Genomic DNA, 17,381 nt, shown 5'->3' with positions numbered 1-17,381 from the left:
GCGTGTGTGTGTGTGTGTGTGTGTGTGTGTGTGTGGTTGGAGGTCTCTGCTGGCTATCTGGCGTGTGTGTGTGTGTGTGTGTGTGTGTGGTTGGAGGTCTCTGCTGGCTATCTGGCGTGTGTGTGTGTGTGTGTGTGTGTGTGTGTGGTTGGAGGTCTCTGCTGGCTATCTGGCGCGCGCGTATTTGTGTGTGTGTGTGTATGTGTGTGGGGAGGTCTCTGCTGGCTATCTGGCGTGTGTGTGTGTGTGTGTGTGTGTGTGGTATGTGGTGTGTGCAAGCAGTGAAGTTGTTTTAGGGCCAGTCCGTCCTCTGCCACTTTGCTGACTCAAAGACCGAGAGGCTTTCTTGGGGTGCAGGTACCAGGATCCCCTGGGCCTTAAGGGAATTTGTGTTGAGCTAGAAGCGTGGGTGTATTCATGATGGGCGTATCCGAACATTGCTAGGCTCAACAAAACCGATTATCTTTATAACCGTAGCGCCTAGCACAGCGCCTGGTGCCGTGAAAGTTGGCTGCGGGAACATCCAAGAGGAGCGTGCGGGGCCGGGGGCGGCATAATTGGTCACGCGCCGCTGGCGCTGCGCTTTGACCGTCGGCGCTGGAGCGTGTGCGTTGCGTGCGCGCGCGGAGGCGGCTGCGTCGGGGAGCACGAGGAGGGAGGCCCCCCGCGGTCGGGCGGGCGAAGCGGGGCTCGGGGCCAAGCGAGGTCTAGGCGGAGCGACTGTGCCCCGCCTCCTGGGCGGAGCGGGCGGCTCCCGGATGGTTAGAGCCTCGTGCCGGCTCGGCAGCGCCCGGACGCCGGGCCCAGCGCGTCGGCGCCTTGGCGTGCGGGCGTCTCGGAGCCGCGGAGGGGCCGCCGGGACCGTTTCAGCGTGGCGGCGCTGGTGCTGGCGTTGGCCCTGGAGGACGGCCCTGAGTGGTGGCCGGCGCCTGCCACCCGGGTTTCTCCCGGGTACAGATGGAGTCGTCCGCGGCCATTAGCCGTGAGGTCGGCAGCTGCGAGGCCACGGGAGACGCCAGGACACACGCAGCTGCCTCCCGGTGCGAGAAGACCCCGGCTTAAGAGTGAGGTGTGCTGGGCGAAGTGGGGAGGACCTCGAGGCGCCCCGGCAACCAACCGTGTTCTAACCAACTGGCAAGTGGGAAAAGTTGACCTGATTAGAGAGTAACGGATCTTATCCAACCTCCTGTATTTCACAGACTGGGGAACTGAGTCCGCGGGGCGAGAGACTTGCTTCCCTAGGTTACACAGCTATTAAGTGGCAGAGCTGGGACTAGAAACCCAATCTGTTTAAGGCTTTTAAAACCCACTGTCCTCACTGAAGTGAATACGAATAATAATACAAGTAATTATTATTGTATTAGATTTTGGAAACTTGGATGGTGAGATTCCTTTGGCATTCGGGACTATTCATATGACTCGTGCTGGAAAAAGTCACTCATGTTTTCTCTGGGCTTGGGTTCCTCATTCCTTCATTCAGTGAACATTTGCTCCGCAGTTATTTGTGCGAGGCACTCTAAGCAGAGACTGAAGGTATAGAGCAAGCTTGTCCAACCCGTGGCCCACCAGCCGTGTGCGGCCCAGGACAGCTTTGAATGCGGCCCCACACAGATTCGTAAATGTTCTTAAAACATTATGAGATTTTTTTTCGCCTTTTTTTTTTTTTTTTTCTCATCAGCTATGGTTAGTGTTAGCGTATTTTATGTGTGGCCCAAGGCAGTTCTTCCCGTGTGGCTCAGGGAAGCCAAAAGATTGGGCGCATGGTATAGAGAAAAACAAGAAGCATCCCTCCATAGCGTATGGCCCACAAGAGACAATTCCCCAGACACCAGTAGCTGAGGCAGGTATAGGAGGGGGATGGGCCATTAGATACGATGCCTGTGGAAACTAAAGAAGGCGGATGGGAGGAAGACAATCCGACCTGGGGAGTGGAGGAGGGAGCGGGAGGAGGTGGTATCCGACCTGGATTTTTAAAGATTGAGTCATTTGGGGCACTTGGAAATGGGCGTTCCGGGTAGAAGGTTCAGTATTAGCAAAAAGAAAACAAAACTCTGAGTGTGAAGAATAATGGATAGTTTGGTTTGCCTAAAATGTAGGGATTAATAAGGATGCCAGGATTCTAGGACGGAGGACCAAGATGGGGAGTCAGTGGTGGGAAGCCCTGGAAGATTCCAAGCAGAGCATGACAGTGCTGTGGCAGCGGATAGTTAATTTGGCCAAGGAGTGGACCCTCATTTGTAGCGTGAGAGTGTAGGACCAAGGATCTTTGCAGTCCTGAGAGTCTATGAAATAGCCGATCTGGGAATACAGGGCTTCATGGAAACATCTGAGTGTAGGAGGATTATGGATGGAAAGTGCAGCTGGAATGGGAAAAGGCCCAAACCGAATGAGAAGCCTTGGACTAGGGGTAGCCTGTGATCATCTGCTATTGTGTTTCAGACTTCCAGTAACATTCTTGGGAGTACTTGTTAAAAAAGTGCTCTTCGTGTTCCTGTAACTTAGGTCGCCTCTTAGGCATGAGCAGACGTTCATTAGCCTGTCCCTATCGGCAGGGAACGTTTATTTCTTCTGACGCATCCCCAGGGGCCAACATAGAGCTATAAAGACAGCAGCCTGCTTTGCCAGTTGGCCAGTTGAAATGGGAGATTTCTTACACAAAGATTACAGACTTAACCTTCATGCCACTCTTTATTATAAACTACTCATAAACATTATATTGTGGTGATCATTTTACAAACTATTCATCAACTATATATAAACAATTCTTTGCAGATGGACTCTTCAAATGAAACATTTTTACCTTAAAGATTGTAGTAGAGGATTTTATAAATGTGTCTTTAATTGGTTCTGTGTTTTCTCATACTTATGAAGCACTACATTACACAATTTGCCGGAATGAAATTGGTAGATGTGGTCCATGTAAATCAACTTACCCAATCAGACAGATTATAGATATTTGCCTAAAATCTGAGCCTGGGCGCCTTGGAGATATTCTAACCTCACCTGGAAACTCCCCAACAGGAAAGGTGCAGGGATTCTGGAGCAAGGTTCCACTTCACATTACCTTCTGGTTCTGCATGTGAATGCTTAAAAACTTCCTGTGGTGTTCTATGAAATATGTATTTCTGTGCTTTTGCAGCTGCTCCATCTAATAGTACTTGAGAAGGGGAAAAAAATGAAATGTTCCCTAGTAGAAATTCCTTTGGTTAATGATGTTAATCAATGAGATAAAAAGGAGCATGAACTCTGGAATAAAAAGGGACACCTGAAATTGAATTCCAGTTGTGTCGCTTACTGCCTGTGCAACTTTAGGTCTGGCACTTAACTCATCTGAGTCTCAGTTTCCTCATCTGTAAAATGATCACCACAATAATCAGCTCACAGTTGTTGACAGTCTAACAGAACAACCTGTCGCCACTAGAATCCCACATGTTGGCCTTTTATAGCCACACCCGCGTCCCTCCCACTGCCTCCTCCACTACCTTAACTCATAGCAACCACTGTATGTTCACTATCTTTTTAAATAATTGTATCATTTCAAGAACATTATAAAAACGGAATCATATAGTATGTGACCTCTTGGCGTTGTGTTTTTTAATTTTTTCCACTGAGTATAATTCTCTAGAGGTATATTCAGGTTGTTGCATATGTCAGTAGTTTTTTCCTTTATTCCTAAGTAGTATTCCATGGTAGGCCTGCATACAGTTTTTTTTTTAACCACCGTTTGAAGGATATTTAATGGGGTATGATGAATAAAGCTGCTATAAACTTTTGTGTGCAGGTTTTTGGGTGGATATGTCTTCATTGTCTTTATTCTCAGGGATAAATGCCTAGAAGTACAATTGATGGATTATATAGCAGTTACAAGCTAAACTTTTAAAGAAGTTGCCAGACTGCTTCCAGAGTAGCTACACCATTTTACATTCCCACCAGCAGTGAATGAAGGATCTGGTTAATGACAATGATGACTCTGCATCATTGTTAACATTTGGTGTTGTCACTGTTTTTTATTTTAGCTATTCTGATAGATGTGTAATGATATCTTATTTTGTTTTTTAATTGACAATGATGTATATTTATGGGGTACGATGTGATCTTTTAATCTATCCATAAATTATAGAAATAAACTAATGTATTCATTTTTTGTTATAACAGATTTATAACAGAATGCCCAAAACTAAGCAATTTATAAAGAAAATTAATGTATTTCTTACAGTTATGGAGGCTGGAAAATCCAAGGTCAAGGGACCACTTCTTGTGAGAGCCTTCTTGTTGGTGGAGACTCTACGGAGTCCCAAGGTGGTATAGAGTATCACATGACAAGGGGGCTGAGTGTGCTACCTTGCTAGCTTAGGTCTCTCTTCCTGTAATAAAGCCACTAGTTCCCTTCCCATGATAACCCTTTAATCCATGAATTCCTTAATCCCGTAATCCATGAATAGATGAATCCATTCATGAGGACAGAGCTCTCCTGATCCAATCACCTCTTCAAGGCTCGCCCCACTTCTCAATACTACCACATTAGGCATTCAGTTTCAACATGCATTTTGGAGGAGACAAACATTCAAACCATAGCAGATCTACATCATCTCACCAATTTATTATTTTTTGTGGTGGTAAGAATGTTAAAAATCTGTTTTAACAGTCTTGAGGTATGCAATACATTATTATGTGTGGTAAACATGCAATGCAATAAATTACTAAAACTTATTTCTTCAGTCTACCTGAAACTTTTTACCCTTTGGTTTACTTCTTCCCTTTCCTCATTTCTCTCTCTTCCCTCTAGCCTCTGGTAATGACCTCTGTACTCTGTTTCTATGAGGTCAGCGTTTTCAGATTTCACATGTAAGTGAGATCATACTGTATTTCTCTTATGTTTCTGACTTATTTCACTTAGGACAGTGTTCCTCAGTTCCATCCATGTTGTTACTAATGATAGAATTTCCTTTTTTTAAAAGACTGTATAGTTATTTCATTGTGTATATGTACCACATTTTTAATCCATTTATCCATTAATAGACACTTAGGTTGTCTCTGTATCTTGACTATTATGAACAGTGCTAAAATGAACATGGGGGTGCAGCTATCTCTTCAACATATTATCTCTTCAACATAGCTATTTCTTCAGTTCATTTGGATATATACCCAGAAGGAGGATTTCTGGATCATATGGTAATTCTACTTTTAGTTTTTTAGGAAACTTCCGTACTGTTGTTTCAAAATGGCTAAACTAATTTACATTCTCACCAGTGATGTACAAGGGTTTCCTTTTCTCTGCATCCTCACCAGCACTTGTTATCATTCATCATTTTGGTAATAGCCATTCTAACAAGCATGAGGTGATATCACATTGTGGCTTTAATTTGCATTTCCCTGATGATTAGACATGTTGAGCATTTTTTTCATCTATATTTTGGCTATTTGTGTCTCTTCATTTGTAAAATGTCTATTCAGATACTTTGCCCAGTTTTTAATTGACTCTTTTTCTTGCTATTGAGTTATATGAATTCCTTATATATTTTTCATATTAGCCCCTTATCAAATGTGCAGTTTGCAAATGTTTTCTCCAAATTCATGTGCAAGGAGAATCCTAATGTCATCAACAAACAGAGAAATACACTTCTTCCATTCCTATAAGAATGCCTTTTATTTCTTCCTTTTGCCTAATTGCTCTAGCTAGGACTTCCAGACTATGTTGAATAGCTGTGAGAGTGGGAATTATTGTTGTCTTTCTAATCTTACAGGAAAAGCTTTCAAACTTTTTACCATTGAGCATGATGGTGTCTGTGGGCTTGTCATATATGGCCCTTGTTGTGTTAAGGTACATGCTTTCTATGCCTATTTTTTGAGAGTTTTGTAGCATGAATGGGTGTTGAATTTTGTCAGATGTTTTTTTCTGCATCTATTGAGATACTTGTGTGGTTTTTGTCCTTCATTTTGTTAATATGGTATATTTATTTGTGTATTTATTTGTTTATTTTTGAGACAGAGTCTCACTCTGTCACCCAGACTGGAGTGCAGTGGTGTGATCTTGGCTCACTGCAACCTCCACCCTCACTGAGCTCAAGCTATCCTCTCACGTCAGTCTCTCAAGTAGTTAGGACCACAGGCACATGCCACCATGTTAGCTTTTGGTATTTTTACAGAGATGGGGTTTAGCCATGTTGCCTAGGCTGGTCTGGAACTCCTGGGCCCAAGATATCCATCTGCCTCAGCCTCCCAGAGTGCTGGGATCACAAGTGTGAGCCACAGTGCCTGGCCCATATTTATTGATTTATATATGTTCAACCATCCTTGCATCCCAGGGATAAGTCTCACTTGATTATGGTGAGTGATCTTTTAAATTTACTGTTGAATGCAGTTTGCTAGTATTTTGTTAAAGATCTTTGCATTTATGTTCATAAGGGATACTGGCCTGTAGTTTTCTTGTGGTGTTCTTGTCTGACTTTGGTGTCAGGGTAATACTGGCCTCATAAAATAAGCTCTGAGGTAGTCCCTCCTTTATAATTTTTTGGAAGAGCTTAAGAAGGATTGGTATTTCTTCTTGAATGTTTAATGGGATTCACCTGTGAAGCCATCAGGTCCTGGGCTTTCCTTTGGTGGGAGATTGTTTACTACAGTTCAATCTCTTTATTTATTATTGGTCTACTCAGATTTTTTGTTTCTTCCTAATTCAGTCTTGGGTTGCATGTTTCTAGGAATTCATCCATTTCTTCTGTATTATCCAATTTGTTGGTGTATAGCTGTTCATTGTAGTCTTTCATGATTGTAAAGGTAAACTGAGGCTGGAGCCGAACCGGGAACGAAGACACAAGGCAAATGGCAGTGAGAATAGCCTTTATTAGGACTCGCGGGCGAGGTTCCTCGGTCCAAAGGTGTGGGCCGAGGAAGTCGCGCTGAGGGAGGAGGGTAGGGGCTTTTTATAGCCTGAGAGGTAGGGAAGCTGGTTGTACAAACAGAGCCTGGGGGGTCTTGAAACTACTAGGGCAGGAGTTGAGTAAGGGTCATGAGGAAGGGGTCTTTGGAAACTGTTAACCGAAACTGCTGTTTACGAACTTGTGGAATGCAGGTGAGCTACAGGTCATGGGGGAGTGTGGTTGCCCAGCTGGAACTCTGACGCATGTAAGTCTACGGGTGTGTACAAGGGTGAAGGGAAGTCTTTAACAAAAGGCCTACTACACCGGGTAATGCCGCCATGTTGGGTCTCGATTCCTGCCTAACATTCTGACCTCTTTCTAATAAGAAAATGGGGCGATGTTCATCTGGCTGCTTCCTGCTGGTATGGGTCGTCGTGGGGTTCTTCAGAGGTCGGAACTCGGGTATAGGGGTGGAGCAGCATCTGATTGAAAGTGACCTGGGAGGCTTCTTTCATGCGGTCCTGGATGAAGCAGAGGACACAGGGAGCTATGAGTAGCAAGAAGCCAATGATTAGTAAGGGGCTTAGAAAGGGTAGGACTTAACCGGCCACAGACGACTGCCACTACCTAAGTGAGGGCCTTGATCTGAGGTTTTTCTGGTGGAGTCTTTCCCGAATCTTTTCTAGAGTGAGGAGATTGGTTTCTACTAGTCCTGACTCATTGATGTAGTGTTCGGCCAGGAAGGGGAAAGGAGGGGGTTAGGTTAGAGGAGTTAAAAGGGCTAGGTAAGGGTACCGCAACCAGTAGGGGCTTATTCAAGGCTGCACACAAGAAACAATGAGAGATGTTGTGTACCTCGGCCATGTGTACCACTTGCGTCCCTTCCCTGACTAAGGTTTAGCCAGGAAAAAGGGTTGCTGCTGTCCTGGGGCTTGCTGCCTGGGCTAGAGCTGAGATGGCTTCCTCCTGTTGTCTGATGTCCGAGGCCAGGCTGACGAGGCTGCTTGCAACCTTGATGTAGGCCTTAAAGATCCTGAGTCGGGCCACGGGATAAGACTCACTGTGCCCACCGGTCCTAGGAAGGACAAGATCTCTTCTGCATCCTGAGGAGGCTGGAGAGTTTCAATGAGGCTTATTCTGTCTGCTGTGAGGCTTTTGTAGTGGGTGTGAGGAGTATGCCTAGGTAGGTGACAGAAGGGCTGCAACGTTGAGCCTTAGCCGGGGTAACCTGATAACCATGGTCGCCTAGAAAATTTAAAAGTGTAGCAGTGTCTGCAAGGGAGCACTCTTAGGAAGGACTACGTAGTAATAAGTCATCGACATACTGCAATAGTGTGCTGTGCGTCAGGAGACAGAGGACAGCATCCTGTGCCAGTGCCTGTCTGAAAAAATGGGGGCTATCATGGAACCTTTGAGGCAAAACAGTCCAAGTCAGCTGGGAAGAAATATGAGTGTCTGAATCTTCCAATGTAAAAGCAAACAGAAAGTGGGAGTCTGGGTGTAGAGGGATGGTAAAGAAAGCATCATTCCGGTCAAGGACAGTGAAATGGGTGGTATCAGGGGGAACGCGCGAGAGGGGTATATATGGATTAGGAACAACTGGAAAGGTAGGGACTACTGCCTCATTGATGAGGCGTAGGTCCTGCACGAGGCGATAGGCACCAGAGCTTTTCCGTACAGGGAGTGGGGGGTCAGCCTGGCGGGGTTTGTCAGGTGAGAGAAGGGGGAAGAGGAACGCGAGGTGTGGGGAGGGGTTGGGTCGGAAGTGGACTGAGGCCCTTAGCTTGGAGAGGAGATCTCGTCCTAACAAGGGGACTGAGCACGAAGGAATGATAAGAAATGAGTGTGAGAAGAGGGAGCCATCCAAGCGGCAAGACAGAGGAGGAGTCTGGCGGTAGGTGGAGGGAGTGCCATCAATTCCCATGACCGTGACAGTGGAGGGGTGGCTGGGGCCACTAAAGGAAGGCAAAACAGAGTAGGTAGCCTCTGTGTCCATGAGGAAAGATACGGACTTACCCGCTACCTGGAGCATAACCCTGGGCTCAGCGAGAGTGAGAGGGGTTCCTCACACCAAAGTCTGGGCCTCTTTAATCTTTGTCAGTGTCGAGGAGCTGGAAGGCGCCTCCAGTACCTGGAGGAGGGTTGTCACGTGGAGGCGCAGTGACTGTGCTTAGGTTGGGGCAGTCTGACCTCCAGTGGCCCATCTGCCAACAGTTTGGACAGGGGCGGGTTGGCTCCTTTGGGTTGGGGCACTGCTTGGCCCAGTGGCTGTCGTTGCCGCACTTGAAGCAGGCACCAGGTGGCGCTCGGGTAGTACCTCCTTTCTGGGAGCTCCTGGAGCCGGCCGGCCTCAGGGCTGCTACCAAGGCCTGGGTTTGGAGTTGTACCTTCTGTTTTAGCCTGGCCTGTCGTTGGGCCTCAGCTGCTTCCTTCCTGGAGTTGTAGACCTTGAAGGCCAGTTTGACTAAATCCTGGATGGGAGTTTGAGGGCATTCCTCTGCCTTTTTAAATTTTTTTTGGATATCAGGGGCCGATTGAGAAGTGAAGTATGAAGCTAAGATGGCTCCTCCTGCAGGGGAGGCAGGGTCAAGGCGGGCGTACTGAATAAGTGGCTCTGTCAGTCGGTTAAGAAAAAGAGCCGAATTTTCATCTGAGCCTTGGACTACCTCCTTTAACTTATTAAAATTGACTGACTTATTGGAGGCTGCCTGCATGCCAGCAAGAAGGCACTGGACCATCATATCTCGGTGGCGGCTGCCTGCCTGACCAACCTGCTAGTCCTAGTTGGGCTCGGCTGAGGGCACCGCCTCAGTGCCAGCTGGCATGGCGTGGTCAGTTAAATGAACCTGATCAGCGTGCTGCCTGGCTGCCGCTAGGATACGCTCCCGTTCCTCAGGGGACAGGGTTGAGGTCATAACGACATGGGGATCATGCCAGGCGAGGTCATACGCCTGGCACAGGTATCTGAACTTTTTGAAATACTGAGTGGGGTTGGCTGAGAAAGAGCGTACACGGTCTTCAATCTTAGACAGGTCTGCCAGCGGAAACAGCACATGGACCCAGACTACTCCTTCGGCACCAGCCACCTCTCACAAGAGACACAGGAGGTTGGTCCTGGACTGAGTATGGGCTGAGACAGGCGAGGAGGGGGAGGAGGTGGAGGTAGGGGAGACAGAATCTGTTGGGTTTGGTGAGGGCACAGGATGGGTGGAAGGGAGGGGAGGCGCTGACAAGGATGGGGATAATGGCGGGTCAGGGTAAGGAGAAGGTTGGGTGGGAGACCGAAGGGGTGGCTGGGATAGGGTGTCAGGAGGCACAGAAAAAGAGGAGGAATTATCCCTCTCCTTGCTCGAGGGAAGAGATTTTGCAAGTAGGACCTGAGCTAACGAGCATTGAGCACAGAGATCTGGGTGAGAACGCAAGTGCTAAAAGGCTTGAACATAGGGTATCTCATACCATTTGCCTAGTCTCTTGCAGAAGTTGGTCAGATCTATGAGGATGTTAAAGTCTAGAGTGCCTTCTGCAGGCCACTGAGACTGATTATCCAATTTATACTGCGGTCATGCTACTGTGCAGAAGAAAATGAGCTGCTTTTGTTTTAGGTCTTGGCTGAGACTTAAAGTCTGGAAATTAGCCAAGAGGCACCTCAGAGGGGGATTTTCGGTTTGGTTTGGACTGGGTAGTTCCCATGGTCCTAAGGTGGGTAGTCCGGCGGCAATGGGAGCATCCTCTCACTGCCACGCGGAGTGCGGGGTACAGTGGCTTCCGGGGAGGTTGGACGTCTCCTAGTCCCTGGTGCCAAGGTCACAGTTAACCAGAGGGAGCCCCGACGTGGCCATGCGTTTCGGACAGGGACTTCCCGGAGGGAGCCTACAGGACGGGGGAAAACTTCCCCAGCAGTGATCGAATTGAGTCTTGGATTTGGTGAAACGGCTCCTGGCCGTTTGGTGAAGGAGGTCCTGGCTTGGGGAGAGGAGAGCCTGCCCGACCCGGCAGTGGCCCGGGGGGGGGGGGCGGGTCTCCTCCCGGGTTTCGGCACCAAATGTAAAGGTAAACTGAGGCTGGAGCCGAACTGGGAACGAAGACACAAGGCAAATGGCAGTGAGAATAGCCTTTATTAGGACTTGCGGGCGAGGTTCCTCGGTCCAAAGGTGCGGGCCGAGGAAGTCGCGCTGAGGGAGGAGGGTAGGGGCTTTTTATAGCCTGAGAGGTAGGGAAGCTGGTTGTACAAACAGAGCCTGGGGGGTCTTGAAACTACTAGGGCAGGAGTTGAGTAAGGGTCATGAGGAAGGGGTCTTTGGAAACTGTTAACCGAAACTGCTGTTTACGAACTTGTGGAATGCAGGTGAGCTACAGGTCATGGGGGAGTGTGGTTGCCCAGCCGGAACTCTGACGCATGCAAGTCTGCGGGTGTGTACAAGGGTGAAGGGAGTCTTTAACCAAAGGAATGCTACACCGGGTAATGCCGCCATGTTGGATCTAGATTCCTGCCTAACGATGATCCTTCGTATTTCTGGGATATTGAAAGGAGTTAATCAGCTTGCTTTAGGCAGACAATAAGTAAAGGATCCCCAGAGAACCTGTGACCCACCCCACAAGTGCTTACATCAGATGTTTTGTGCAGATAAGGGAACTTGCACAGGGGACTTGCCTAAACATGCCCAAAGCAGACTAAGGGCCCCGCATGCACACTGAAGGAGTATGTGGAGCCACCAGAAATTCACGCCTTATACAGATAGGGAACTCAGCCTCATCAGGTTATATGTAAAGCCTTTGTATTCAGCTGTGAGGGAGCAATGACCAACCTGCTTTCAGGACCCCTCTCTCTGCTGAGAACTTTCCTTTTGCTTAATAAATTCTAATCCAGTCACTTTTCAAGTGTCTGTGTACCTAATTGTTCTGGTCATGAGACAAGAGCCTAGAGTTAGCTGAGCTAAGGAGTAAAAAATCCTGCATCAATATCAGTTCTAATGTCTCCTCTTTCATTTTAGATTTTGTTGGGGTTTTTTCCTTTTTCCTTGTCTCAAGATATTTTTTAATTTTCCTTTTAATTTTTTGTTTGACTCATTGGTTGTTCAGGGACATGTTATTTAATTTCCACATATTTGTGAGTTTTCCAAGATTCCTCCTGCTATTGATTTATAGGTTTGTGCCATTGTGGTCAGAAGAAATACTTGATAGGATTTCAGTCTTTTTAAATTTGTTGAGATTTGGTTTGTGATCTAACATATAATCTCTCCTGGAGAACACTCCATGTCAATTGAGAAAAATGTATATTCAATTGTTGTTACATGAAATTTTCTGTAAATATTTGTCAGGTCCATTTGGCTTAAAGTATAGTTCAAGTTCAATATTTCCTTGTTGATTTTTGGCCTAGATCTGTCCAATGTTGAAAGTGGGACATTATTGTATTACAGTCCATGTCTCTCATCAGATCTATTAATACTTGCTTTATATATTTAGGTGGTTTGATATTGGGTGTATATATATTTATAATTGTTATATTTTCTTTATGAATTGACCCCTTCATCATTATATGATAACTTTTCATATCTTTCTGCAGTTTTTCACTTGCAGTCTATTTTGTCTGATAGAAGTATAGCTACTCCCACTTTGTGTTGGTTTCCTTTTGTGTGGAATATCTTTTTTCATCTCTTCATTGTCCGCTATGTGTGTTGTTAAAGGTTAAGAGAGGTGAAGTTAATCTATTGTAGGCAGCATATAGTTGGGTCTTTTTTTTAATCCATTGACCCATTCAATATGTTTTGACTGGAGAATTTAATACACTTACATTGAAAGTAATCATTGGTAGGTAAGAACTTACTGTTGCTGTTTTGTTGTTTTCTGGTTAATTTGTAGATCTTTTGTTTTCTGTTTTCCTCTCTTGCTTGCTTCCTTTGCAATTTAATGATTTTTTGTAGTGGTATGCTTTGAATTCTTTATTTTTATCTTTTGTGTATCTACTAAGAATTTTTCCTTTGTGGTTACTCAGAGACTTAGTTCTTATACTAATAACAAGCTATTTTAAGCTTATAATTACTTAACTTTGATCACTTGTACAAACTCTAAACTTTTACTATCCCCTCCAACAATTTGTTTTTGTTGACACTTTTTAAAATAGTTTTTGTCATGTCCATTAGCATAGTATGGTTGCTATATGTGTTTTGAATAGTTTTTCTTTTTTTAACCTTTATATTAGAGATGTAATTTATTTTCATGCTACCATTACAGTATGAGTGTTCAGTGTTTGACTGTATACTTGCTTTTACCAGTGAGTTTTTATTTTTATATATTTCCATGTTGCTACTTAGTGATATTTTCCTTCAATGTGAAGTACCCCTTTTAGTATTTCTTGTAAGGCAGGTCTAGTTGTGATAAATTCCCTCAGCTTTTGTTCGTCTGAGAAAGTGTTTTTTAAAGCTCCCCTTCCTCTCTTCCTTTTTGAAGGACAGGATTGCTGAGTATAGTGTTCTTGATTGGCAGGGTTTTTTTTTTTTTTTTTTTTTTTTAAGCTCTTTGACCATATCTTGCTCCTTTCTACCCTGCAGGGTTTCTGTTGAAAGATCTAATGGGGGTCCACTTTTATGTAACAAGTTGCTTTTCCCTTAAAGCTTTCCTATCTTCTCTCTGTCTTTAACTTTCTACAATTTGATTATTATGTATCTTGATGTGGTTTGCTTTGGGTTCATCTTATTAGGTGTTTGTCAAGCTTCTGGATTTCTGTTTCCTTCCCCACACTTAGGAAGGTTTTTGCAATTGCAGTAGATTCTCATTTAATGTTCATACGTTCTTGGAAACTGCAACTTTAAGCAAAATGATTTATAGCAGGTTTTTGAATAACATCATTTTATTCAATGTCATTTCATTATGTTGATGAGAAAAAATTCCTTTCATTATATGTTGTTTTGCTTTAAGTCACAGTTTCCAAGGACCTATCAATGACATTAAATGAGGACTTGCTATATTTCTTTGAATATATTTTCTGTCCCTTTCTCTCTTCCCTTTCTGGTACAACAGTAATTCACATATTCTGTTTAATGCTGTCCACTAAGGCTGTTAGACTGTTTCACTCCTTTTCATTCTTTTTTCTTTTCAGTCCTCAAATTAGGATTTACCAATGACCTGTATTCAAGTTTGCTAATTCATACTTCTGCTTGATTTATTCTACTGTTGAACCTCCTTATTGGATTTTTCAGTTCAGTTATATTATTCAGTTTGATGGTTTGTTTGGTACTTTTTAATATTTTCTGTCTCATTGTTGAAGTTCTCAGTTTTTTCATGCATTGTTTTCCCTACCTTAGTAAGCATTGTTATGACTGCCCTTTTGAATTCCCTGTCAGATAAATCACATATTTACATTTCATTAGAGTCACTTTCTGGAGATTTAATTTATCTTGTTCTTTTATTTGTAACATATTTCTGTGTTTCTTCATTTTCCTCCATTCCCTATGTTGTTTTCTGCACATTGATAAAAGAACCACCTTTCTCAGTCTTGCTAGACTGGTCTTGTGTCGGAGATGTTCCTTTCCAATCAGCCTCATCAAAGATTTTTAGAAGCCACTAACTTGTTTTTGCTTGTAAAATCTCCTATTTTTTATTCTTAGTGCCCCCTCCCAACCCAAATTAAAGGGTTTCAAGTTATTGCCTTGAGAGAGGTGGGATAAAAGCCAGTCCCTTGAAATGCAGCTGGAGAGACTGCGGTGTTAGTTGTATGTTCCAGTTTCTTTTTTCTTTGTAGAGAAGCTTAGAGCAGAATTAAATCTCCCATTCATTCTGCCCTGTACCAAGGAGAATGTCTGAGGCGGATGCCTTTATTCTTGATAGACTGCTCACATTGGAGGAGAGATTGCTGCTGAACATTTTCAAGTTAAAAAGCCACCTTTTTGTTCTTTGTTGTCTAGGAGACTCAAAAGTGAAGAACTCGTGTCAGCTCTCAGACTAGAAGCCTGTCTCTTGGGTGAAGGCTATAAAAGTTAGAGCACTCCATGTGTGCAGAAACTACTTCCAGAGAAAGTCTGCAGGTCTGGATTTCTTACTGGCACAAGCCAGAGAAAAAGGTGTAGGGGAAGTAACCACTCTCCCGTTGGAACAAGCAAAAGTCTCACACCCTCCTGGCAGGGAGAAACTTCTGGTCTAGAGTTATTACTAAAGCAAGCCATAGAGGAAGGTGCAAGGAGTGCCCACTTTCCCTTTCAGACATGAAGAAGCAGCCCCCCTGCTCCCCTCCCCCACCTCTTTCCAATTGGAGATTAAAGGAGTTTATTTCCAGAGCAAGTCAGGGGAAAAGGTGTGGGAGTTCCATCCCTCCCATTCTTGCTGCCAGAGGTCTCCAGTTTCTTTCAACAGAGAGATGGCTGAGCTGGATTGTTGCTGGAGCAAGCAGGGGAAAGAAGTGCAACAAGTGCCTATCTCCTGTACAAGCAAGAAGTCGCAGACCTTTCTTGCGGGGAGAGGCTTCTAGTCTGGAGTTATCACAGAAGCAAGCCAGGGGAAAAGATACAGGAATGCCCTTTTTGCTTCTCAGTCATGGAGAGATCCCCCAGCTTCACTTTCACAAGAGATTGCAGAAATTTATCTCAGGAACAAACCAGGCAAGAAAGCATATTCTTGCTGGCAGAGGCCTCCAACCTCTTTCCCTTCAGAAATTGTAGGGCTGGAATTGTCACTAGAACAAACTAATGAAGATGGTGGGAATATTGTCCTTGTTTAGGCTTGAAGAGGTTTATTCTTTATTTGCTGTATAGGCTCCCAGATACTGGTGTATTAGAGACCAGTACCACATTGAACTTCTGGAAAAGAATGTAGCCAAATCCTTTCCAGGGAGAGATTGGAAGCTGGGCTGATCCTGGGCACTACAGCAGCTGACAGCTTTCAAGGTTTGAAACCTCCCTTTGTTTTTTGTGCTTGAGGGAAATCCTCCAATGCCTTTTTCTTACTGTTTCTCAGACACAGTGATTTAAGAGCCAAGCCTTTTAAAAGGGATGGTAAAAGTTGAACATTAGGTGTATGGTACAAGCCCCTTACTCCTTGAGACCATGCTAGGAGTTGGGATTCCTTTCCTAATTATAAGACTCTGTGCATAGGGTGGGGTTTGTGCATGAGTGTGTCTCCACTTTTCCTACCAATTTTGATGTGGATATTTTCTTCTTTGTCTAGTGTGTAGGCGTCTTTCAGCTGGATTCTGCCTTTCTTTTGGAGAGAATTGATCTGTGTGTAGGTGTTTCCTTAGTGTGTTTGTGGGAGAAGGGATAGTCAGGGAGCCTCCTATTACACCATTTTGCTGAGGTCCCCGTATTGTGGTTTTAATTTGCATTTTCCTAATGACTAATGGCTTTCTTGACATCTGTGTATTTTCTTTGGTGAAAGTAGTCTGTTTGCATTACTATAAAGGAATATTTGAGACTGGGTAATTTACAAGGAAATGAGAGTTAATTGACTTACAGCTCCACAGGGCGTACAGAATGGTGCTGGTGTCTGCTGCTGGTGAGGGCCTCGGAAAGCTTACAATCATGGTGGAAGGCATGGGGGACCAGGTGTATTCATGGTGAGAATGGGAGCAAGGGGCGGTGGGAGGTACCACACTCTTGTAAACAACCAGATCTCTTGTGAACTCACTCATCACCAAAGGGTTGGCACTAGCCATTCATGAGGGATCCACTCCCATGATCTAGATGCCTCCCACCAGACCCCACCTCCAACACTGGGGATTACATTTCAGCATGAGATTTGGCAGTAATAAATATCCAAACCATATAACCTACATTCTAATTGTATTGTTTGCTTTTTTATTGTTGAGTTTGGGGAGTCCTTTATATGTTCTAGATACTAGTTCTGTCACAGATATGTGGTTTGCAAATACTTTCGCCCACTCTGTAGTCCGTCTTTCCATTTTAACAGGATCTTTTATAGTACAAAAGTCTTTAATCTTAAGGACAATCAGTTTACCAATTTTTCCTGATAAGGATCATACTTTTGGTATCAAGTCTGGGAACTCTTTGTCTACCCTAGACCCTAAAAATTTTTCTCCTATGTTTTTCTCTGTATTTTATAGTTTTACATTTAAGTCAGTTATCCATTTTGAAATAATTTTTGCATGAGGTATGAAATTTAGGTCAAGGTTTGTTTATTTGTTTGTTTGCCTATGGATGTCTAATTGTTTCAGCATCAGTTGTCAAAAATCTTTTATATAATAGTGTATGACCTTGACCAGTTAAACTACCTGCCTGGTTTTGTTTTCTTTGTCTAAAAATGAGGAGATTGGACTAGGACTAGATGGGTATCATTTAAGCTGCATTCCTGGAAGTTCTGGGGTCTCAGGAATCCTCAACAGGAGCAGCAATGTGGGCGAGTGGTGAGTAGGGCTCTCATGCTGTCCCTGACTTCGTTCAGGGCAGTGCTGCTTGTTAGGCTTTATATTTTTATGCTTCTATTTGATACATGCTTTGACATGGTACCCACTGCTATAAACAAGTTTGGAGACCATCAGATTAGATAATATCTGAAGTACCTTTCTGTAGTCCATTG

General features: G+C 44.4%; 1 protein-coding gene across 1 annotated transcript in view; it reads left to right on the top strand.

The window, feature by feature from the left end:
• Positions 1-608: 608 nt before the first annotated feature.
• PLAAT1 (phospholipase A and acyltransferase 1) overlaps positions 609-17,381 on the top strand; it is a 38,651-nt gene continuing 21,878 nt past the window's right edge. Inside the window, 2 exon segments of the mRNA XM_001095451.5 lie at positions 609-963; positions 966-1,069. Coding sequence (XP_001095451.4) covers positions 759-963; positions 966-1,069 — 309 coding nt within the window. The 5' untranslated portion in view covers positions 609-758.

This window comes from Macaca mulatta, chromosome 2 (genome assembly GCF_049350105.2).
Source record: "Macaca mulatta isolate MMU2019108-1 chromosome 2, T2T-MMU8v2.0, whole genome shotgun sequence".
Lineage (NCBI taxonomy): Eukaryota > Metazoa > Chordata > Mammalia > Primates > Cercopithecidae > Macaca > Macaca mulatta.
The sequence above is the reverse complement of the archived record's forward strand: the minus strand, read 5'-3'. Positions and strand labels throughout refer to the sequence as shown.